At 39.4% G+C, this 26,524-nt stretch overlaps 1 protein-coding gene across 1 annotated transcript in view; it reads right to left on the bottom strand.

Annotated features, from left to right (window-relative positions):
* PDZRN3 (PDZ domain containing ring finger 3) overlaps nt 1–26,051 on the bottom strand; it is a 225,023-nt gene extending 198,972 nt beyond the window's left edge. Inside the window, exons 1-3 of the mRNA XM_070936861.1 lie at nt 24,973–26,051; nt 14,798–14,884; nt 7,790–7,897 (exon numbers count right to left, since the gene is read on the bottom strand). Of these exons, the coding sequence (XP_070792962.1) occupies nt 7,790–7,897; nt 14,798–14,884; nt 24,973–25,692 (915 nt within the window). The 5' untranslated portion in view covers nt 25,693–26,051. The remainder of the gene's footprint in view (nt 1–7,789; nt 7,898–14,797; nt 14,885–24,972) is intronic.
* Between the last annotated feature and the right edge of the window lie 473 nt (nt 26,052–26,524).

Genomic DNA, 26,524 nt, shown 5'->3' on the forward strand with positions numbered 1-26,524 from the left:
GAGGTGTGATGGACAATGTTTTCTTTGTTTCTTGCACTAAATATTCCAGTTCTCACACTTTCTAAGGTTTCTGAAAGTCCAGCTTGGGTGGATTACTTTGAATTTGCTTCCCAGAAACTAAGCTGACAGCAATCTATACTTACCAAGCCAAAAAGGTTTGCTCATGTCAGTATAAGAAGCAATAAAAGGAAGCTGAATGAAAAGTACAGGAAAAGAATCTGCAATCTCTGTCTGTCTATTTCTTTAGATTAGGACACAAGTCCATTAAAAACTTCTGTAAACAGACATGATCAATAGGGCACATAACACAGTCACAGAGAAATTCTTTCAATACTTCACCACATTTGAAAGCACTTAAACTAACAGGAAAAGGTTTCACTCTTAATATTGTCAGCCGGTTATCATTTATATTTATGGGGGGTGTCAAAACAATTCTATAAGCTTATTAGAGAACACTGCGGTTTAAAACTACATATATTATTCCATTGTAATCAGAGTGTTCTGCTTTAAAATGATATATAAAGAATAACATGAATAATGACATGAAGCTGCTACAATACCAGCTCCTAATTTTGTATAATAGTCAATGAACTGTGAATTTCTTCCAAGCTGCTTCAAAGGATCCAAAATTTTGAATCCTAGGCTCCAAAGGACTACACCTCAAAGAGGTGTTCTGCAGATTCAAGAATTCAGCTGAATTGTTGTACTTATTAAAGGCTTTCATTTTCAGCTGGGACAGCAGACAGTATGAAACCAAGTGTAGCCTCACATTGTTTTTTTTCACCAATTTCAAAAATGAACTGTTTCAAAGCAGTGCATTCCACATGCTTGAAGGACAACAATGAAAGTCCTAGTATTGGAACAGAAGACATACTTTCCAAAGTCTCTTGTTGGCTGGTTATTCTGTTTAGTTTTTGCTCCCACCTTATCGTCTATCCCTATCAAGTTAGTCACTTTCATGCCTCCTACCCCAATGCCATATATACTAACTAGCTGGACGCCCGTGCTTCGCTATGAAACTATGTGATCGGGTGTGATAAATTGATACTTAAAGCCTGAAACTTAATGTAGAATGTGTTAACTCGGTAGCATCAGAGCGTGTTAATATAAGGCAACTGGCAGTTGGAACAGAGGGGGAGGCAGAGTAGAATGTCCCAGCCCACAGCCCAGATGAATCACGCGCTGGCCACCCCCATGCCTGGTTTAGCGAAGGAGTAGCATCAGAGTGTGTTAATATAAGGCAACTGGCAGTTGGGACAGAGTTCCTTTCCGATGGGGAGGGGGAGTAGAACGTCTAACTCCTTAGCATCAGAGCATGTGAATATAATACTGTATATGAAATATTAATGATCTGATGGTCATTTCAAAAAATCCTTTCTTAGTGAGCACCTAGAAGCCAAGAGGAACATACATGCCAAGGTGGCGCAGTGGTTAGAGTGCAGTACTGCAGCTACTTCAGCTGACTGCTAGTTCAGCAGATCAGCGGATCAAATCTCACCGGCTCAGCCTTCCATCCTTCCGAGGTGGATAAAATGAGGACCCAGATTGTTAGGGGGCAATATGCTATTTAGTATATTATATTTGGTGTAAGCTGTCCAGAGTCCTCAGAGAGTGGGCGACATAGAAATATGACTAATAAATAAATAAATGCCAAGTTTCAAGTTTATAGGCTTTACCGTTCTTGAGATTTCGTGATGAGTGAGTGGTATTTGGCTTATATATATATATTTATAGAAGATGTACCCTTTCTCAAGCTGGTATCTATTAATTGCATTGAAATGCATCTTTCTAATCTCTACCTAGCAGGCAATGGAAACCTTCTTTTGATACTTAACATTCAATGTCTATTCAAAAGCTAAACCAGGAGACTATGAATTGTAGTCCTGCTTGGGCACAAAGCTAACTGGGTGACCTTGGACCAGTTTCTTTCTCTCAGGAATGAGTCAATGGCAAACCACTTCTGAAAAACCTTTCCAAGAACACTGCAGAAACTTGTCCTGACAGTTTCCAAAAACTGGACCAAATTGAATGGAGGCAAAAGTTACAAAGTGCAACAGAATGGAATCCAAAGGCAATGATCACTTCTGCAAAAATCTATAGGCTAGAGAAAATTCAGGAGTCTTTTTTCTTTATATATTGCTGTTTAAGTACACAGATGATCCCATGTTTTTAAATAAAATGAAACCACTTTTTGAATAGGAATACTTTCAATATTCAATAGCTTTTCAGCTGATCCACATTAATTTTATTCCAATCACTTCATACAACTGACATAGTAATTTACTGCATGTGTGAGACATTAAGTGTGATTATATCTAATTGTCTACTTATTGTGTTGTGCATGAGCTCCAAAATAGTACCATAGATGAGTTTTCCAAAACCTGGTGTACTCCAGATGTGTTTTCCACAGTGGCTGAGATTGACGAGAACTGTGGCCCAACACATCTGGAAAGCACCGTGTTGCTATAGCATCTCTAAAATAACATCCAGACCCACAAATTAACATCCAAAAGTTAAATCATGATACTTTTTAGTTACCTAAAATTGAAGGAATTAAACCAGAAGTGGAAGAACTGTATTTTATTTTTTTAAAGTAAAGTCAGTATCTTGAATTCAAGCTGAGAAACACAACTCAGCAGAATGTACATCCTTTTTGGAACTGTTCACAAGTATTTAATCTAATCCTGAACAGAATGAAAATGTGAACAACATACATATAATTATGTGTAAAAACCACTGGAAGAAATATGTTCTTAATTTAATTTTTGTATTTCATTTCTTTAATTGTCTGAACTGAAATTCAGCCACTCTCTGTACTCTTGCTATTACATCTTTCTTTAAATGATAAATTATATTTTTGAATTAAATAAAATCAAAACAATAAAATTATATTCTGTATAACAATATACTTTTTTTATATGAGAATTTTTTATGATAAGCGATTACACCCATTGTGTGTGTATGTATATATATGCACCTTTAAGTCACTGACTCCTAGTGGCTGCCTATAGTTTTCTTGTTAAGAAAACTATAGGCAGGTAGTCTCAGAGGTAGTTTGCCATTGCCTCCAATGAGAGAAAGTGACTGGCTCAATTTTACCCATCTGATTTTGTGTCCAAAGTGGGACAAGAACTCCCAGTCCACCAGTTTCCAGCCCAATATCTACACCAAAGGTCTTTCATTTGGCAATTATTATTTTTTACAGGTTTGATCTTATGCTATATTTGATAATTATTTCCAATTTACTCTGTTCTTCAAAGCGGTCACAGAGGCATAGAACATTAGATATTCTGTGCATCTTATTTATCTCTGTGTTTCTTTTTTCATTTCAGATCATTGGAAGGGAACCTATTTCAAAACCTTATGGAAGTTACATACTCCTGGCTCACAGGTTAAGAAAACACCATGAATTTTCTATTAAGATCAGCATGAAATGGAATTTTGTTTATTTCTGAAAGTTGTTCATCTACAACCTGACTACGACATTTAATATCTAAAGTATTTTACAAGATAGGTATTCTAGCCTACTTGTACATTTAGAAATGAACTGCTGAATATGACCAGCACTTTTTTAAAATTTGTATTTAATAGATCATCTCTTCTTTTTTTTGTGCTGGCTACTGACTAAAGGATAATAATGTTTCCATGCAGTTGTTAAATAATTCTACCAAAAACTCTCATTTCTTTCTTGTTTCTCACTTCAAAAGTCAAAGTGAAGCAATCTTTAAGAATGATCCAACCTACAGCAAAAATAGCTTATCCTGTTCTCTTTCAGGCCTACATATTTTTCTTGTTATAAACCTATTATTTTTCTGTTTCATCATCTGCCAGTTTGCAACATCCTGATTTTAGCTGAGACATAAGCATAATGCACTTTTTGCAAATACTGTTAAGAGCACAAAGACAATCTTTCACACTGCTATTTTTTTCCAGATCATGAAATGAACACAAAATTTAACTAAATACAACACTGACATATAAGGAGCTTTTTAAAAATTCCTGCTAATCAACCTCTCTGTAATGTAACTGTGAAACGTGGTATCATTTGAATTGTTAAATCTGGTATCCCCTAACTAGGCAGGGGGGCTCAAAATCAGCTTTCTGATTCAATAATTCTACATACAGGCACTGTGAGTGTTTCCATATATTCTATTCAACATGCAGGGTTGATTTAAAGAACACATATACAGCTTGACATTGTCTCCTCATCAAATTTTCTCACAGCATTTTTCATGTTCAAGCATGTTCCATGGAATTAGATTATATTCTAATTCTTTCCAGCTTGGACTCCAAGTTTCTTTGCTTCAAGTCAAGTTCTTTACAATCAAATCAAAGATTGGGAATTGCCTTCTAGTCTTGGTGATTTTATTTTTATTTTTTTTGAGGAAGGCATATGGATGTGAATATATGTAATGAGGACGCAGAAAACTAAGGTACAAGATGGATTTCTCCAACAGCTGATTTGGGCTCCCTTTGAAATTTTCCTATAGTGTGTTGTTCTTAACAACTCTTTCAGAGCATGAATAAGCCAGCACATGAACCATCTTCTCTTACTTCATCTTCTCTGGTTTATGTAACCCTACTTTATTTCTTAGTAAAGAGCAGTGTAAAATCCTCAGACAGCAGCAAAGTTTATTATCATCCCATATCAGCATTCATAATGTCCATGTGTTCAATAAAACTTAAATGAACTGCCACAAAGTTGTGGCCCAATTACAATGCCAATATTTAAAAGCTAGCAATCCTTAACTCTTCTACAATACAGAATGATCTCCACCTTTTGCAGTTACAGTAATCACTGATGCCCAGATCAATAATTATAAAATAATACATTTTAATTCCTCAGTGGAAGAGACCTGTATCTACTGATTAATAACTATAGTGTGACACTATTCCTTATCTGTTTCACATTCTTTCTACCAGAACAAGGTCACCTTTGAAGGGTATCTTTGCCTCTCAGACATTAAGCTTGGATTGTGTTTGGGAGTCCAGATAACGTTAATGTGTTTGGACATTAAAGAGATAAAATACAGTTCAAACATTCAACCACCATAGGCTTCCTCATCATACTAAGACTATCACAATTCCAGAAGATAACTTGCATAGGCATCCAGAGCCTTTTAAATCTCAAGATTTGTGCAGGCTGGAGACACCAACGAAATTAAAGATAAATCTGTTACAGTATCTGATTTCTCCCACTTATTCTACCAAAGTTATTCTGTAGTTATAAAGCAACTAATCCAACTGTCTGGACGTGCTATTCCTACTTTGGATTCATGTATTGAACCTCGTTAGAGGAAGCTAAATCTTATAACTTCATAAATAGATCATTAGTATTCACCACATGTGAATAAGGATGTGCCTTATTTTATATTTTTTTAGTGTGAAAGTAACAGAAGAATTCTAATCTGAATTATGGCAGAGAAAGAATTAATTCTTCCCTCCAGACAAAAATTGTAATTAGGACCACAGTAAAACTCTATTTATATTTCAGTTTTAATCTGACTAGATATAACCAGATTAGAACTGACACACACGCATATCCACTCAGAGAGATATAATATACAAAGTATTTATTTATTGACTGACTGATTGATTGATTGATTGATTGATTGATTGATATGCCGCCCTTCTCCGGAGACTCAGGGCGGCTTACAATGCATTAAGCAATAGCCTTCATACATGTATATTGCTTCATTTAATTTATTTTTCATTATTAGTTATAAAAATGGGAAAAGATAATACCAATAAAAGACACAACCACTTCTAATTGCCACAATAATGCTTTCCATCCTATTTTAAGTTATGACAAAGTGTCTTAGATGACATTATTTGTTTACATATTATTTAGTAAGTTAAACTAAAAATGAGCAAGGTTGAAATCCAAACAGGCAAAGGCGTTTCAAATCTGGCATGGACATATATCCTGTACTTCTTAGCACCTATAAGGAATTGTCCCTTGTCCCTGGTAGAATTTATATTTTATCGACAAAGAAATAAAGGGAGACTAGTACAGATCTACAGTATTTCAAACTATTTAGCTCTCATCAGCTAGATATACCCTTTCTGGGATTCGAACATGGGCTACTTGCATATTAGGTAGATGTATCAACTTCTAAGCCACGGGCTTTCCTCGCTTTGTCAGCTATACCAGGGGAGAGATTAAATGTTTTTTCCGGTGAGACCGGTCTATCAGGGCAACCTGGTCTACCCAACTATGGGACAGAGCATACTGCTTCTGCCTTTCAGCCCCAATCCAGGAGCCTTTGCTGGCAGAAAGGTTGTCTGCCTGGATTGGGGCTGAAAGGCTAAAGCAGTTTGCTCGGTCCCATAGTTGGGTAGATCAGGTTGCCCTGATAGACCAGTCTCACCGGAAAAAACACTAGTCCCTGGTAGTTACATGTGGGTATATCTTGTTGTTACCTATGCAAGGCCTCCTGAAATCAAATGAGTGTTTTCTTTTCCTTGAGACCATGTGACCAAAATGCAGGTTTGAGGAAAGGCATGGCGGCTTAAGTTGCTGCTAATAAGTAAACAACCATGGCTGTGCAGCATCTGAAGTGTATTTATCCCTTTGGATCTAAACATGTCATTCTTCCAGAAAACCAAAACCCTGAGGTCCAGTTTTTAGAGAGAGAAGTTGAAGTCGTTATAAGATTTATAAAAGTTAGTGGAAAAAGACTGCATGAATATTCCTTCTTTCTCTTCCAGACAGCCTTTTTATATCTTTAAATCAGACATTATTTTATAATCTGCTTTCTCTTTTTCAGGCTCTGTTGCATCTTTAATCAGCCTTTTCCAAGCATAACCGGTTCTATCTTTAACAAAAGTTAAGTACATAAATAAATACATTTATTTTATGTGTGCAGAAAACAGAAAGTCTATATATTGCTTTCTGACAATAGAAAATCCATTACAGCTGCTTATTGCACATTTTAAAAACATAAGAGCAAAGGAATTCCAGGACTTGAAGAGACTGGCTGCTCCAGTGCTATCTTTGGCCCAAAAGCAAAACTCCTTTTTGCCTTTTTTTAAAAAAAAAATAAAAGAACAATAGTCCAGTAATGCTTCCATCTTTACAACAATTTTAAAAATTCAGACACTGAGAAAATCAACGATGGAACGCGATTTGCAATTAATTGCTTCTTGTTCCATAAATTTAACTTTCTCCTTCAAAAAAATAAAAAGAGCTTTAACACCATCTTAAGAAAGGAGCACAACAATAAAAACTATTTTTTCAAGCAATCAAGACATTAAGGAAATGGGGAAAATGTCGAAAACGAGCATCCAGTAACTCTTTAAGGGATTTCTTAGGGAAGCTCACCAAAATGTATTCCCATACTCACTTAAGAGAGGCATCTGTCCTTTATCAACTGTTTGAAACATTTTGGTCTTCTTGAAAAAAAAAGTCTTAGAAACCAAGCTAAATAAAGTCACAGTTTTCACAACAAATATTTGCCCTCACATATGGTTTTAACTAAACCACTTGCATGTCTCCATCAGCTTCAGAAGAAATAGCTGCAGCATACCAAGTAGAAACTCGCTCTTCAAAATATCAGGACAAGCACATACCTTCCATAATCTGCTTTCTATAATTAGATAACAACTATACCTAAAGCCCAGAAGGTCAACATTGAAGCAGTCAAGCATGTTTCAGCTGCCTTCTCTTCCAGCTTCTGCTGCTCATGTCACTATTCTCCTGGATTGGAAATGCATGCTATACTTTATACCACAGAATGAGGATATAGAGCTATGCCAGTTGAAAATAGATTAGATCAAGTGTTCTTACTTCAATAATCTGGTCATGAATCTGGAGTCCTCCTTCCTTGGCAGCAGGCCCGCTGTCAGCTATTTTAGAGACAAAGATTCCTTCGCTGGTTGGGCCATCTTGATTGTCCTTTAAGCAAAGCAAAGAAAAAGAATGCAAACAGCACTTAAGAGTGAAGGAAACCGAAGTCATAGCAATGTTAACTATTGAAACATGGAATGCCATGTGGATGCTAGAGGACATTGTTGGTCTGCAACATGGGAATGCAGACCTTCTCTAGGTAAATGCTAAATGCAGCAACAATTGGTCTCTAATTCGGAGTAGCTACATTGGATGCTCCTGATAAGCACCAGAGGAAGAAATAAAAGAGGCTAGTTGCCAAGATGCCTCTGACCTTGCCCACATCTACACATATAACAGATGAGAACACATATAAAATTAAGGTTTTATATTTTTAAAAAGTTCTACTTCCAGGATTCATCTGTAAACATTTTGCTGATTGTTAAGAGGTTTTCCAATATGTATCATTGTAATATGAGGGGAGGAAATGATAATAATATCCTCCTTTAACTCACTGTACTAATTAACATAAGACATTGCCTTTTCTTTTAACAGGGCACATTTGCTTCAGTGATGTTGGCAAATGAATATTACTCCATAGCATGGAAACATTTTATTCATTGCTGACCAGCTAGAATTTGCTTAGATTTTAAGCTTTTAAACATCCCATTTTTAATGCAAGCAGAGTACCCTTCCATGTTTTTTAAACCTAAAATATTAACAGAACTTTATATAAATGTTGTTTGTAATATCCAATTTAATTTTTTAAAGATAGAAGAGAATATTTGTAGCTCGGGGTAGAACTGTTTGGTCCTTGATGCTCTCTGAGCTTAGTTGTTTTCTTGCAGACATTATATTAACAAACTAGGTATCATCATCAATGCTCAAATGATGATCTTACCAGTTTATCATCAGTTGAGCATTGATGATGATACCTAGTTTGTTAATATAATATCTGCAAGAAAACAACCAAGCTCAGAGAGCTTCAAGAATCCAACAATATTGTAAAATGTTTGTACAAGCTATATTGATATTTTTCATTTAGTTATTTATTAAATATATATGCCACCCATGTCATTGTCCAGCTATACTTTCACTTAGTTGAAAAATAGAAATTTAAACAGGTAACAAACCTTCTAATAACATATTGTATTGTAAGATGTCCAGGAACCCTTTGAAAAGAGAACTGGGTGGCATATAAATTTAATAATAACTAAATAAAAATATTTACAGTTCAGGATGTAATCCTGTATATGAACCCTTGGCAGGAAATGTGGAAATATTTTCATCAAATTACTTAACAAATTTGTCTTCTTATAAGCAAAAGCATTTCTATATTTAAACATATTGTCAGACAATATGGAGTCTGCAAAGTTTGTTAAAATATAACAGCCCATAAATGTAAAATATTTTGCTGATATTCAAAACAATTATAATTATTAATTACAAGCAAAAATCATAGTGAAAAACAAGTGTCATCTGATCAATAAGCAGAAAAATAAACAAATTATTAAAACAAATCATCCAGATGTCACAAAATTGTTTCTTATGAATATCTTATTGGAAATTTGGCATGTAACAAATAGCAGGTCCAACTGCTTTACAATTTTGTACAGTATATAAGCTTATAGTAAGAAAAAGACTATACACTGAGAAAGAGAGAGAGGGGGGGGAGATACACACACACATATATATTCTAGCAATGGAAATATTTTTATTGCTTCTAAAGGCCCATGGAATTTACTAGTCATTACGCATGAGCAAAGCAATGTCACTTTAAGGAGATGCATTGAGTAAGAATGAAAGAACAAAACAATAAAAGGCAATGCCTCCACTGAGTGAGACATCTCAGTGTTTCTAGCTGACACATTAGGATAAGTCACTTTGCTCTGCTGGGCTGCTTTAAGTTGCTAGAAGTACTAGAAAAATATACTCAAAATCTCAATGAAGAGCACTGGAGAGGTTTTCAATCAATCCAGGTGAAGTGTCTTTTAAGCCTTCCACAGCTGTATCTATTGTTTTTGCTTCTATTCGAGAGTCCACTTTTTAAGCATGCTTTTGAAGAAACTGTTCAAGTCATACAGCAGTCTTTGACAACTTGCTGTTTTCCAGATGTAAAGGACTTCAACTCCCAGAATTCTCAATGGGCATGGGAAGTTCAGCATATGGATAAAATCAGGTTAGGAGATACTGTTCCAAAGAATTCATTTATTTATTTGTCTTTTCTCTAGAAGCAAAAAGCAATATATACATAGCACTCTCTTCTCTAATTTTTCTCTCAACAAGTAAGTTGAACTGATAGATAGACATTCAGAGAATATCCATGGCAAAGGCAAATCCATGCATTTGGCTCTCCCCATTTTAAACATACTATGCTAGTAGGAACTTAATGGAATTTATATCGTATCTTTTCAACAAAGAATGGTATTCAAATTGAATATCAAAAGTGACTTTTAAATAGAAATAAATTAAAACATAATAAAAACCCCATTAGGAACATATCAATAAAAAGCATAGTAGCTGCTTAAACAAAGCTCATTTTCTGAGGTAACGAAAGTAATAGGATAGCTTCATATGACAGGTTGAATCTGTATCAGTCGTATCTGCTTAATTCCTATATGATTAAGCATTCCTAAACTATCACCAAACATCATAAGAAAAAACATACCACAACCATAAGGAAACAGCATTTTTTCCCAATGAAATACAGGTAGTCCTCAACTTCCACCATAATTCAGCCCAACATTTCTGTGGCTAAGCAAGACAGTTGTTGTGTGGCTTTTGCCCTGTTTTACAAACTTTCTTGACACAGTTGTTAGGTGAATCACTGCAATAAAGTTAGTAACACAGTTGTTAAATAAATCTGGCTTCCCCATTGATTTTGCTTGTCAGAAGGTCGCAAAAGGTGGATTATGTGACCCCAGGACACTGCAACCACCACAAATATGACAGTTTCCAACCATCCAAATTTTGATCACATGGCCATGGGGATGCTACAATGGTCGTAAGTGTGAAAAATGGTAATGTTACTTTTTTCAGTGCTATTGTAACTTTGAACTGTCTTTAAACAAATGGTTCTAAGTTGAGGTCTACTTGTTTATGCATGGGGATACTATTTTTCAGGGAAAAACATGCATGTTGCATTACACATCATATGTTTCTTTGGAGTAAATCCTACAGGTTGCCTTTTTTAGCCACTGTCTCTTACAGTGATGTTTGTAGTTACAGAATTTATGAAAAAGTAACCTTTTGACTTTTTCAGGTCTGGAAAGCAAAGGAAAGCTGAAGTAAGATCATGAACACATTTAAAGTTTCACCTAGCAACTGCTTTGAGAATGACCAAGGAGTCCCATTGTGGTTACTAAGTGAGAACTAAATATACTTTGTTATGTTGAATCAGGCTTATTTATTATTTATTTATTTATTAGATTTCTATACCGCCCTACTCCCGAAGGACTCAGGGCGGTGCACAGCCAGACAATAAAAACACATACAATACAAAATTTAAAAAATAGAATAAAATCAAATTAAATAATTTTGGCCCCGACAAATTTAAAACCCCAAACTTTTAAAACCAATTTAAAATTGAATATATAAATACTAAAAGATATTTAAAATTTTAAAAATCTTTTATAAAAGAGGGGGAAAATTAGGCCAGGCCGGCCTGGTGAAATAGTAAGGTCTTTAAGGCGCGGCGGAAGGTGCGCAGATCCGGGATCCTCCATATCTCTGGGGGGAGCTCGTTCCAGATAGTAGGTGCCCCCACAGAGAAGGCTCTCCCCCTGGGGGCCGCCAGTCGGCATTGTTTGGCTGACGGCACCCGGAGGAGCCCCTCTCTATGGGAGCGTACCGGCCGGTGGGAGGCTATTGGTGGTAGTAGGCGGTCCCGCAAGTACCCGGGTCCTAAGCCATGGAGCGCTTTAAAGGTGGTAACCAAAACCTTGAAGCGCACCCGGAAGACCACCAGGAGCCAGTGCAGCTCGCGCAGGAGAGGTGTTACATGGGAACGCCATGTCGCTCCCATTACCACCCGCGCGGCCGCACTCTGCGCCAGTTGGAGCCTCCGGGTGCTCCTCAAGGGGAGCCCCATGTAGAGAGCGTTGCAATAGTCCAGGCGGGAGGTGACAAGGGCATGAGTGACCGTGCGTAAAGAGTCCCGATCCAGAAAGGGACGCAACTGGTGAATCAGGCGAACCTGATGAAAAATCCTCCCGGTCACGGCCGTCAAGTGCTCTTCTAAAGACAGCCGTGAATCCAGGAGGACGCCCAAGTTGCGAGCCCTCTCCGTGGGGGCCAATGATTCGCCCCCAATAGTCAGTGATGGCGTCAACTGACTATATCGGGACGTCGGAAACCACAGCCACTCAGTCTTGGATGGGTTGAGCCTGAGCCTGTTCCTCCCCATCCAGATCCGTACAGCCTCCAGGCACCGGGACATCACTTCAAGGGCATCGTTGGGGTGATCCGGGGTGGAGATGTACAGCTGGGTGTCGTCAGCGTACTGATGGTATTCCACCCCGAAACCACGGATGATCTCGCCCAGCGGCTTCACATAAATGTTGAACAGGAGAGGTGAGAGGACCGACCCTTGCGGCATCCCACATATGAGGGGCCTCGGGGTCGACCTCTGTCCCCCTGTCAACACAGACTGCGACCGGTCAGAGAGAAAGGAGGAGAACCACCGCAACACAGTGCCTCCCACCCCCAACTCTTCCAACCGGTGCAGCATGATACCATGGTCGATGGTATCAAAAGCCGCTGAGAGATCTAACAGGACCAGGACAGAGGAGCACCCCCTGTCCCGAGCCCTCCAGAGATCATCAACCAACACGACCAATGCCGTTTCCGTGCTGTACCCGGGCCTGAAGCCCGACTGGAACGGATCCAGATACGTCGTTTCATCCAGGTGCTGGGGGAGCTGTTGCGCGACCACACTCTCAACAACCTTCGCAACAAAGCGAAGATTGGAGACCGGACGATAATTTATCAACATTGCCGGGTCCAGGGAAGGCTTCTTGAGGAGAGGCCTCACCACCGCCTCTTTCAAGGCGGCGGGAAAGTCACCCTCACTCAGCGAAGCGTTTATAATCCCCTGGAGCCAGCCTCGTGTCACTTCCCGGGAAGCCAGTACTAACCAGGAAGGATACGGGTCCAATAAACAAGTGGTCGCGTTCAGTCTACCCAGAATCCTGTCCACGTCCTCAGGGGTCACAGGATAAAACTCATCCCAGATAACATTCTCAAGACCTGCCCCTGTCTCTCCCCCTGAGACTACCCAGTCGGAGTCCAAATCTTCCCGAATCTGAGTGATTTTGTCATACAGATACTGAACAAAATCCTCGGCTCTACCCTCCAAGGGGTCCTCCCGCGCTTCCTGGTGGAGCAGGGAGCGGGTCACCCTAAAGAGGGCGGCCGGGCGATTATCTGATGACGCAATAAGAGCAGCAAAATAACTACATTTCGCTGCTTTTATCGCCACTAAGTAATTCCTAATGTGGGATCTTACTAGTGTCCGGTCAGATTCAAGAAGACTGGCCCTCCAACTACTCTCTAGGCGTCTTTTCTGGCGCTTCAACTCCCTCAGCTCCTCGGTAAACCAAGGAGCCAATTGAGATCGGCGCCGGGTCAGAGGCCGCAAAGGCACGACCCGATCCAGAGCACCAGCAGCCGCCCTATCCCAGGCGGCCACCAGGTCTCCAGTCGAGGCGTGTGCCAGAACCTCAGGAAATGGCCCAAGCTCCGTCTGGAATCTGTCAGGTTCCATCAGGCGCCTGGGGCGGAACCATCTGACCGGCTCCGCCTCCCTGCGGCGGGGTGCAGCGGTTCGAAAGTCGAGACGAAGGAGAGAGTGATCTGACCATGACAAGGGTTCAGTAACTATATCCCCTATATCAAGATCCCTCAACCACTGTCCAGAGACAAAAGCCAGATCCAGCATGTTTCCCCCTGTGTGGGTAGGGCCATGAATTAACTGGGTCAGGTCCATAGCTGTCATGGAAGCCATGAACTCCCGAGCCATCTCTGACGTCTCACCCACGGACGGCAGGTTGAAATCCCCCATGACCATAAGCTTAGAGGTATCAACCGCCACCGCGGCGATGATGTTGAGTAGCTCGGGCAGGGCTGTTGCCACGTGGCAGGGAGCCAGGTACGTGATCAGCAAACCCATCTGAACCCCATGACCCCATTTCACAAAAAGGGATTCACAGCCGGCCGTCTGAGGAACAGTGGCCTCCCTCGGTCTCAGACCTTCTTTAATGATAACCGCTACCCCCCCGCCCCTCCCCTGTGACCTCGGCTGATGGAATGCTTGGAAACCTGGCGGGCACATTTCAACGAGGGGAAGCCCCCCCTCCTGGCCCAACCAGGTCTCCGTAATACCTGCCAGGTCCGCACCCCCCTCCTGAACAAGATCACAGATGAGGGGGGCTTTATTTACTACGGACCTGGCATTGCACAGCATCAGCCGAAGGCCTGGGTCCTGAGGGTCTATGCAACCTGAGGAGCGAGTAGAGCCTTGGGGGCCGGAGCACGCCACCGCTCGTAGACAGCGAGTGCGCACTCCCCTAACACGATATGGCCCCCTGCTCCCGCCATATCTACCCCTCCCACCTACAGTACTGATGTTCAAAAAACTATCCGGACAAGCTCTAACCCCTCCCTCGATCCCGGGTCCCCCATCCCCCATGCCACGCTTCACTGCCAGACCCGACCCTCTCCCTTGTGGGTTATCCCCCATACCCACAGCCCGAATTCCAATCTGACCCTCCCCCTCCCTAGGACCCCTTAAAAATTTGACTAAAAATTTTGTTAGAAAACCCCTCAATCCCCTCGTTTTCACAGGCTTGATCTTCAATTGGCCTTTTTTCCTATGTTTAGAATTATAGATTTTATATATTTCATTACTTTTTCTAAACACCTATTTTGCATCAAATATTCCTAAGAAACATAAGTTCACTATCAACATACCATACATGGACGACCACCAATTATATTAAATCCAAGAGATCCTGAATCACGATGAAGAATAAGATTCAATGTCTTTGTCTCTTCACCCTGGAAAGAAGCAAGGAAAATCAATTTAACATTGGCAAGTGTGAGACAAATTTTGTTTCATAAAAATGATTTGAGAAACTACTATGACTTGTTTGAAGATTAGATTTCAACAAGTTTAAAAAACGAAACAGTCACTAATTTTTATTACCTTGGATTTTTTTCTTTTTGTTCTAAGACAAAAAATTTAGTGTTTTTATAAGGACTTACTGATTTTGCATGTGTCATTTACAGAAGCAGGTATCTTCATATGCATGACTGCAAGTATTTAGCATAAGGAAAATACAAAGACAAATGCTGGAATATTAATTACAGCTAGAAGCCTTTGATGGTGCTGGTTAATGCAGTTGCAAATACAGCTTACCTTCTGAGATAAAAAGGAGCCTAGTTCTAGGAATGTAGTGCATACAGTCCATATCTTCCATAAATATTCATGATGCTTGGTTGTTATCTCTCTCTTTTTCCTCAAGCATTTTACTGAGATTTATTACAATCTAATTATTAATAAATTTGTAGGGAGGAATGTGGCTGTTCACAACTGTGTTATAAACAGGACATCAGAGTAAAAGACAAAGGATCAAAATTAGAATACTTATTCTGAAGAAAGAATTCCCTTTTCCATATGATGGTGCCTCTTACCAAAACATGCCAATCTTTTGAAATCAAACTTGGAGATAATGATTCCACTCTCTTATTCCCTATCAACATACAATATTCACAACATCAGTCATTTTAAGTAAACCTGAACTGTTTGACCACACAATTCTCATCTTTGTAAATTGTCTATTTGCTGACTAGGAAACAATGCCTTAGGGGAAAATATCTGTCATATATACATATATACTTATTTAATGAAGTGCTGCTTGACTCTAATCAACTTCAGTGTCAGTTCCCCCCCCCCCCGCCCCTTGATTTACAAAATATTTTGTAATTGTTTGTATGCAGACTTTCCTAAATGTAATGAATACAATTTTTTTGCCTGATAGGAAACAATGGTTAGAGAAAATTGCCGTATCTAAAATATGTACCATTTGTTTAATTATGAAAAAAGCAAGTACATATACAATAACAAATTGACTATGAAATTCTGCAAATTGATCATGTCTGGTCCACTGCTGATCCTGTTCCTAAATACAGGAAAGTCATTTGCTGGCCTTACATCCTTTATATATCACTACTGAAATGGGGAGAGATAGCACTGAAGAGGAAAGCACCATTTCATGCATGTGGATTCAGCTCTAAGTACTTGCAATTCCACTTGATAAAAGATCAAATATCAGGGATGGAAACAATTTCTACTTGAGACCTAGACCTTCGAGAGCAGAATTCAAGATGCACTCTACTCAAAGGTAGTATTACTATGTTATAAAAGATCCTATGAAGGGTCAGTATTGCATTTCTTGGGAAAATAGGAGGTGCTCAACTAATCTCATTGTACATATGTTGTGCACTGACAATAAAGACTGAATTGAACTGAATTTTAAATTTCTTTTAATCTCCCATCAGTAATACTAGAAAATGTAACAACTGTGTCTCCCATTACTATATCAAGCAGTGTATGTTGTGGAATAATAAAAATGAAATCAAGCTATATATGTGAAGATGATATAAACTTGTAATTTTGAAGCTTCCATAAAATAAAAATAGATACAATGTAACTAACATTAACTCCTTTCGTTTTTCAATACCTTTTAAAACTGAATTGTTGGTTCCATTGAAGCAAAGCATTTCTTAATAGAATGGATATAAAGGTGCCTCCAAGTTGATAAAGCATACTGGTTTGTTCATATGTTTTTCAGTTGTATATATTGCTAAGTGTATTTTAAAAGCATGTTAAAGTAAAGGAACAACCTCTCAAAATATTTAAAACCACTATTAAAAAAATCAACTTATTTAAATATTTCTATAGCCACGTATCTTCCCCCTAATTTCAGATTTGATTATTACCAAAACATCAACTTCTATGATTGAGGATCAAACTACAACTTACTGTTTAATAATTTAATATCCCTAGCAGTTTTCAAAATAGGAAACAAAGATTCCAATTTAATATACCTGGTTGCTTGCATCTGCTATGATTTCAAAGGTGCATACATTTGCTTTCCAAATGGTCCAGAGAATTAACAAATCAGAAAAATGTAGATGTCAAGATAAAATTTTTGCTCCACCTTTAACATCCTGTAAAGATATTAGCTAGTATGTAAGTGGCTTGAAATTAATGTATTTTACAGAGTCACAAGTAACAATTCTTTTTCTGTTCCCAAAGCCATCTAAATCAAGGTTTTCATCTTTATACCACAATTCCTCCTGAAAAACTAAGGTGTGCCACAGAAGAGCCCAGAGATTAAAATGATAGTAATTTTTAAAATCTACTGTTCATTATAGAAATAACAGAGTACGTCTTGTCAAAAAGTTTATTGAAATTGGGAAGAATGCTCACATCCATTTTGATAGGGTTACTTTTCAGTTTCAGTTGCTTGAATATTTGGCAACATATATCCTAGTTACAGTATTACAAAATCAATCTTCCTGTTTATGATTTAGTCACAAGAGAAATAACAGAACTGTCTGGAATTTAAGGCTTGATTCAAGTCCTTTACGCAGTTAATCTAATGAAAGCAGACTGGAGATATACATACTAGTTCCAGATCTTCAGTCATCAAAATGATAAGCACTTGAGTACACTATAAAAATATATGGGTATGCGAAATGTGTGCACAATAATTCATGGATCTTTACTATTAGCTTCTGACCATTACATTCTCACATACCTTCTTTGTGAATATGGTTCCCACAAAACATTTCAATCTAGATATTCTAATTTTAGCCTGACTCAAATTATTAGCTGTAATGGTTAAACCCATTTCAAACCCATTAGTTAAATTTCAAACTCACACTTATCAAACCCATAGTGTCTACAATATGCATGTAATGGAAAATAACCACATAGGGAAATAGTAAAAAAAAAAAAGTTATGATTCTGCATAGAATTTAATCAAACATTTTTCAAGCTTTCATAATCAAATTAATGCCATAAATTACAATTATTCTGTGATAATGTGATACAGATGTTTTTGACTTTAAGAGACCCAACTTCAACAAAGTAAGAGAGAATAAGAAGGATTCCATGGGTGGAAATCTTAATGGGAAAAATGATTTAGAATGCTTGGGATACTCTGAAAATGAGATAATAGAAGTCCAAACAAAAATAATACCACTGAAAAGGAAAAACAAGAGACTCTAGATGAGACCAGCATGGCTGCACAAAGAGCTCTGTGACAAATTGGATAATAAAATAAAAAAATGGAAAGAGGGACATAAAACTAGAGCAGAATATCAGCAAATAGCCTGAATCTGCAAAGGCAGTCAGGAAGGCTAAGGCTCAGAATGAACTAAGAGTTGCAACAAATGCCAAAAATAACAACAAAAATTATTCTTCCATAAAAAAGGAACAAAAAGAAAATCAAGGAAATGGTTGATACACCAATGGAAGAAAATGACAAACAGATGATGGGCAGTAAGGAGAAAGCAGAACTGCTTAATTCCTTCTTTGCACCTGTCTTTACACAAAAGGAAAAAAAAATAGCCCAATATATCAAAAGCAGCACTGTGGGAGACAGAACAAAAATTCAAGTCAAAATAGGTAAGGGATTGACAAGAGAACACCTATTCATTTTTGATGAGTTCAAATCTCTGGGACTAGATGGTTTACATCCCAGGGTGTTGGAGGAGCTGGCTAATGTGATCCACAGAACCACAGAATGACATTTTTCAGAGCTCCTGGAGAATTGGTAGAGGGCTGAAAAAGTGCTGATGTGGTTCCGATATTCATAAAGCTTTAAAACAAATGGATTCAGGAAACTACAGACCAATCAGCTTGATATGAATACCTGGAAAAATCCTGGAAAAGATAATCAAACAGCAGGTTTGTAAGCATCTAGAAAGGAACAAGGTGATTACTGGAGTTCAGGATGGGTATATTAAAAACAGATTGTGCCAGACAATCTTATTGTCTTCTTTGATAAAGTGACTAAAAGAGTGGGTCAGGGAAATGCTGTGGATATAATATACTTGAACTCAGTAAAGCATTTGACAAAGTAGACCACAGCCTACTTCTTGGCAAGATAGAACAATGTGACATAGACAGTATCACCACCAGATGGATTTGCAGTTGGATGACCAGTGGGCATCAATTTATTCTCTATAGCACCTGAGGGAAGGACAAGAACCAATGTGTGGAAGCTTGTCAAAGGGAGACCTGGAAATAAGGAAGAATTTCCTGAAGTGAGAACAATTAATCAATGGAAAAGCTTGCCTCCCTGATTCTTGGAGGTTTTTCAAAAAAAAGATTAGACAACCATTTGTCTAGGATGTTATAAAGAGACCTGTTCTGGGCAGTGGGTTGGATTAAAAGAGCTCCAAGGTCTTATGATACTTCTTTTTCTTTTTGCATGTTAATAATGAAACTGTCAGTCAAGTTATATTAATACTCAGAAATATTCTGTAAGCTGAAGGGTCACATATTTTCCTGTCACTGCTTTGAATGAAAAGGGAAAAAAGCTAAAATCAACTAGTAAATACTGCAGACTCTTAGAAATCCCTACTAACTTGTAAAATTGTACAACAAAGTAGTCTTTGGAAAATATTACTAAGTTAGACTTCAAAGAACAATGTATCATAATGCCTCATTTAATTATATGTAAATACCACTGATTTCACCAAGATTCTTTTCCATATAAGCTAAACATGTTTATATCTCAATCTCTAAATGTCTGATATTGTGTATGATCAAAATCCAGTCTGCAGAGAAACTCCGCTTTCTGCTCACTGTAATTTATTGCATTCTTACCTCTTCCAGAGAAAAAAAGTAGGAAAAAAAAGACAAAAACATCCAGTCCTAGGAGGCTGCTTTAATGATCTAGTAAGTTCAGAAAAGAAAACACAAGGATGTCATTGTCACAAAATCCTATCCTCTGTTTTCCATTGCTTGATGGAAGAAAAAAGAACTACATTAACCAAGAAACCAATTCTAGATTTCATTTAGAATTGAAGCCATGATTAAAGCAGGGAAAAAGCTTTCCATTGCTACTTCTAATTCCAATGCTGCTATAAGAAAAGAACAAAATGGCAGTGTTATATAGTAACCAATTAAGTTTAGGAGAAAATGTTTTAGCAAAGTTTTGTAAACATTGTCCACATCAACTATGCTATGCATCCGAGTTTCATAACTGTTTACATTTTAGCAGAATAATTGGAGAGGGGAGGAAGAAAACCCATATTGATAATTCTACCAGATGTGCTTTCAAAGCTGTGACAATTTTCTTGCCCCTCCAGAAATGAACATTTTTAAAGAATGCAGAAAGTGCTCCTCTCTCCTAGTCTGACTAAATATCTTCTCTGTCAATCACACTGATCGTTAAGATTTTGCTGCAAAATGCCACGGCCATTCCACCACCCTCATCCCCAAATCAGTTCATCTGATCCCAAAACAAATGGAATGTTTCTGGCATGTGGTCTTCTCACAGCTGAGTCAAACTCTTAAGAAATAATTCTGTATTCTAAGCTGGCAATTATGGTTGTTTGGGAAAATAAAAGAGCAAACATCAAAAACATCAAGATCCTCTCTCACACCCAAAAATATATATTTAAAAACAAACTATATTTTTATAGTTTAATTGACTGCTTTAATACTAATAAGCACAGCAAACAAAATACTAACAGCTGCCCTTGGGACAATTAGTATTTTATATAAGCTTATTTTGACATGGTGCAACATGGTGGGCTTATGAATGAAACCGTTTTACATTAACTGCTGCAGAATATCTTAGTATCACTCTAATCCCTGAGCCAGTATGCCTGCCTGCCATTTGTTTATAACTTTGCCCTTTGCTGCACATAACTATGTTGACATCGTGGTCTGATTAAATAATCCAGGGATCAAAATACTGGAAACCTGCCATCCTTTCACTCCCCACACAGGCAAGAAAGGAGAACAGGTCTATAGCCATGCTGTGGTTTGACTCTGTATTTCTTCAGTGTTTAAAGATGTATATTTTCTAATTGCACTTCTTTTGGCCAAAATTGTTAACCTTGGAAAGTTGCCCAAAAGGCTGTAAAAGACATGTAATTGATTGAAGACTGTGCCACACTTTTATGGTGACTTGACACCTTTGGGCTTTCTGCAGATTACATGCTGCCTTTTTCTGAAAACTACATAACAGCCTTTTTGTGGACAGGCTGAAAACAAACAGTCATATTATCCAGCTGTGTCCATAAATCTGATGAAAACACTGCTGCACGCTATCAAAGACTTTAAACAAGAAAATAGCAAGTGTCCAGTTGGGTAATTTAATAATGCCCCAGCCCTGTTACAAGACCAAAAGTCAATTCAGATACTACATGTTCCAATGATGAGATCATTCCCTGTCTGTACACTTATTAAAAAACAGATTGAGAAATGCAGATAGCTTTTTGCTCACAATTGCACATTTCACAATGGAATCTCTAAGATCTAATTCTATTATTCTAATATGCTAATAAAAAACTTATAAGAAGCTACAAAAGCTATCTGCATTTTACAACTTTAACAGATACCCAAGCTCTAGATCCAGGTATTCAGACACTGGTTTCATGGCAAGAGTTAACATGAAAGAAAGTATGTAACTGCAAGCCACCCAGAGCCATTGACTGAGATGGGCAGCCATAGAAATGGAACAAATAAGGTAGAAGGCAGACCCCAAAGCAAATCAGCAATTGAGGCTCATATTGTGGAACAGAGCAAAAATATAAATTTCAAAAGGGGAAAGATACTAATATATGATCAGTGTATAGATATTAATAGTATCATATTTGGTAAGAAAGTTTGGTTTTCATTTAGGTATCCAGGATAGGGACCAAAAAGAGAAGAACTTGGTGCTATACCCTAGCTTGGATTAAAGAAACATCAGGAGTCAAAAAGTTTCATATCAACATCAAAGTCATCAAATTAGTACCAGCAGTATACAAATGAAGGTATGGAATTCCACAGAATAGGAAGCTAAAAAAATGTGAACATAAAGTTGTATGTTGAAAATGAATGCGAATCCTGAATGTTACAGCTCACTGAATTTTCTCCATGGATTTAGTTTTACAAGGGGACCACAATGATGACTGAGGTTTGTTGGATTACCATCAAGTCACATTGGGATAGTTTTAGCTATCCCACAGTCCACAATGTGAATGAACAATATGGGATAATTACTTCTTGGACTCTTACAATGTTGACATTTTCTAGTAAGAATGATTGGATTGAAAGTTTATTTAAAACAGTTCCTTAAGAAATGTCAATCTTACTGGGGGGAGCAAGTTGAAGAAACTTCAAGTTTCTAGCCATTTGTTTCCTTTTGCTCTCAGATAAGAACTCGACACATATTACCTTGATCTAAAACCACAACTCTTTATATATTCTAAAATTAGTAGCAACCAAAATAGTGAAGACCTAACCCAGATATGGAGAACCATATCCTACCCTTTCTTCTACCAGTATAATACAGGCAGTCAGACATCTGAAGAAAGCTATCGTATCTCCCCACAGTCTTCTCTCCTCCAGGCATCCAACATTTCCAACCATTCCTTCTGTTCTCTTACAAATCTTTTAGCATCCTGGTTGTCCTCCTAGGACATGCTCCAGTTTGTCATCATCTCTCTTAAAATATGGGGCCAAATATACGTAATATACTCAGTGCTAGGCAAAACCATTTTTTCTTTTCCCAGGAATGTCACATTTTATATTCAGAATGAGAGGTCAAGGAAACATCTTAGAAGGCAATACTGAGCCATGTCTGTCCTGCTGCTGTCAAGAAAACTACATTGACTCTTCTATTACTGTGTTGTATTCCACTGGATCTTTCTTGGTTGTTGTTGTTGTTGTTGTTTTTAGTGTGTTTACAAATATTTAATGATATGAGTATTTTCCTTCAAGTCAGAGAACATTAGTAGTAGGCAACTTTGGAGTTAAATAATTAAGAACCAATGTTCACTTACAAGATGCCCATTAAAGTTACACTTTCTTTCTCTAAGGATTTTGGAGTGAAAAGATAGATCATTCATTTGGGTAGCACTGAATCAAGAGATTTTTGCAAGCTACAGGGGACAAACTCCATTTTATCATTCTGCTTTCTCAAGATCCTAAAACAGATTTCACATGTGCCTTTGGTAATAGATGAACTTAGATATGTTAATGGACAGCCACACTCTGTAACATAATGAGAAACAGCTGTTAGCAAAAGCTACATGGTGATCTTTCTACATAATTACCAATTCCTGCTATCACCCTGAGTGATATCATCCTAACTGCTGTATCAACATTTCCTTTTGGAGAGAAGTGAAAAAGACTGATCTGGGTTATCTTTTATTTTCCTTAAGAGAGCCATCATTTATGCTTTCGCTTTTATTTATTTACTAATACATTCTATTTATATACACTGTAATCTGCATGAACTCCTGGTGGTTTACAGCAATAAATGCTGATGGCCTTAAGGATTATCTAGAGAACTCTAGTAAATTTTTAAATTTAAGAGAAAATATATGTAATCTGCCCAAATGATCATAAACGAATAAAAAAGCAAGCCTTTTGAGAATCCATGTCTTTGTTTCAGAAAATGTCTTGAAGTTTTTTTCCTTCTATGATCAAAACACTGAAGTATTTCAAACTCTCTACTAACCCCAATCCAGGGTCTCTGGATGACTAGACTTTTGACTTCCATAATTCCTAGACACTGCTCAACTTTGCTAGAGGTAGGGAAAACTGTGCAAAACCCCTCAAAATCAGTCATGATTGAAGAAACTGTAGTTTCAAGGGAGAAAAAAGACACATGTTCAATAAGAAGTGTTTACAAAAAAACCTAATTGTGTAAAGAAGTCCACAAAGGCAACTTTTCATAGATATGAGATGAGTTGCACTTGCTGTTCCCCCCACCCCACCCCCCAAAAAAACAACAGTACCAGAAAGAGCAAAGGAACTTGGTAGAGGCTCTTAAACTCTGATTAAACATCCACAGCCACCACCCACCAAATCTCTGTTTTGCAGGTCCTATTTCTCCTAAGTTAGTGGAGAGCAGCTTAGCTGTAAATATTTGCCCTTCACGCTGAGCCCACCAGCTGGCTGAAACTGCAGCTGACAGATATGTCTGTAAAGAAGGGAGAGAGTTAGAGGGAGACTGGAGGGGCTAAACAGATTTCAAAGAAAAGAGAAGAGAGAGCTCTTTCCCTCCAACTCTCACTAATAAGGAAAAGAGAAGAAAATAAACAACAAATATCCTGTCTCCTCACTCTTCCTTCTGCCTTGATTTGTTTGCTGATTCCCAAGTTACAGATACAGGATGCCAAAAGTCTGGCACTCGTATGGCAACCTCAGGGTCTTGTTTTGTTTCTCTCCCCCCTCCGAAGAGGGATGTTTCCTCTCACCAAAACATTTGTGCCAAACTATTCTTGACCCCACTCGAATGCAAAGGCCTGGCACATTTGGAGGGTGACCACATTCAAAAGAGTTTATCCTGCAGGGATGAATATGGGAGGTGCATAAAAGGGGCCAGAACATTTGGTATGTAATGTTTGGAAAGAAAGAGGGGGAGGGAGGGAAGGGGAGAGAGAGGGGGGGGAGGAAAGGAGAAAGAGGAGAGAGATGGAAAGGAAGGATTGTTTTTTTTTTTTTTTTTAAATACTGGGTTGTGTAACCAAGCTTTCCATAACTGGGGCATCCCACAGAAATGAATTGCAAAAGAGATTTTGAGAAAGCTGCACACACAGGCCTTCAGGTACCTCAAAGCTCACACATCTGCAGAGCAATCCTATCCAGGAATGCTCAGAAATGAATGCTGAGGGGTGCAACTTTAGGATTAGGGTTAAGGTGTCCTTTGCTTTCTTAGGGCCAGGGGCCATTTGATTATCTCCAAAGACATTGGCGGCAGACTTTAAAACACCATTGGGCTTCCCCCCCCATCTCTCTTTCTGGGGCGTCCCACGAGAGGACAAGTGACCAGAAAAAAAGGGATGGAGTGGGGGGGGTCACAGTGCCGCCCGCCTGTTGGGGCGGGGGGTGTCGTCGCACTCACCTTGCTGGGCGAAAAGGCGGCCAGGCTACGGCCAAGCGAGTCGAGGCGGGCGCTGTATTCGGTGAACTTCTTCTGGTAGCGCAGCGCTGTCATCTGGAGCTCGAGCTGCACGGCCGAGAGCTGCGAGAGGAGCGACTTCTCCCGCTTGCCGGCCCGCAGCGCCTCTTTCTTCAGCTCCTTCTCCAGGCCGGCTAGTTTGGCTTGGAGGGCGCCGTTGTGCGCCTTGAGCGCCTGCAGGCAGCAGTGGGAGCCGGCCTTGCGCTCGCGATGGGTGAGCACCAAGCCGCAGCCTTGCTCGCAGATCCCCACCGGCCGGGCCTCGCAGCTCTCGCGCATATGCGCGTCCACGTCGCGCAAGTTGAGCACTTCGGCGCAGCCCTTATGGCGGCACTTAGCCGGCGAGTAGTCGCACATCTCGGCGTGCTCGGCCAAATGCTGCAGCTTGACCACCTTCTCGCAACCCCGCTCGCGGTTGGCGCACTTGATGTCCAGCTTGAGGATGAGGCTCTTCAAGGGCAGGACGTGGTTCAGCTCCTTGGTGGACATCCGCTGGCACTTCACCGGGCAGCTGCCTTGTTGCACGACCCACGGCAGGACGCAGCCGGCGCAGAACACATGACCGCAAGGGGTGGTGAGAGGGTCCTCCAAAACTTTGTTGCACAGATTGCATTTGAAATCGGGATCCACCTCCCCGTTGAAGCGATCCAGCTCAAACCCCATCGCTCTCCGCCTTCGGCGACCGCAAGGCAAACGCCTCCGTCCGTTCCCCCGAGCGCACGGACCCACCCAAACTCCCCCACTTCTCTGGGGTGAGAAATAAGATTAAGCCGCGGTTTTAATCAGCTAGTTATATATATCTATCTTTAAGAGAAAAAAAAAAACTCCAAATCACACGGTGTGAGGAGGGGGGAAAAAGGGGAAACAAAAAGAAAATCTTCCTTCGAGAGAAGAAGCCCCAAACTGCAGAGGCCACCGGACATTTATTCTCACCGCTCTCCGCTCTCATTCCTTGCGAGGCACGAGGAACAGCCCAGACTGGCTGACTGCGGGCTGTCTACTGACTGAACTAATTGCCTCAGACTTCCTTGCAAAGGCTGGAGAGGAATCCTCTACCGCATTGATCCTAGTTAAAGCGCAGAGCTTCCTTCGCCCACCTCCCTTCCCTCCTTCCCCCTCACGCACGGCCTTTCCCAAACCCCTCCTGCTCTCGCCTTTTTTGGCTCGGTTTAGCTTCTCCTTTTTTTGAGAGAGAGAGAGAGAGAGAGAGAGATTTGGACGGGGGAGGCCTGATTCCCTGAAGCTGAGAATGCTGTTTATTCATGAGCATAATCAGCAGTATGGCTCGCCGGATATATGAAGAAAAAGAAAAGGGGGGAAAAAAAGTCTCGGGCTGAAGCATTCAGGAGTTTGCACAGGGAAGAATAGAACGGCAGTTACATGAAGCTTTCTTTGTTCGATGGGTTGTGAAGTTCTAGGCTGAGAGGCTCTAGGAGCAGTTTCTGGTATTGGGGGGGATCCCTTCGGATTTTATGCAAGAAGGTTCTCTCTATCA

This window comes from Pituophis catenifer, unplaced genomic scaffold (assembly GCF_029215685.1).
Source record: "Pituophis catenifer annectens isolate HBS135680 unplaced genomic scaffold, rPitCat1.0.hap2 SCAF_2, whole genome shotgun sequence".
Lineage (NCBI taxonomy): Eukaryota > Metazoa > Chordata > Lepidosauria > Squamata > Colubridae > Pituophis > Pituophis catenifer.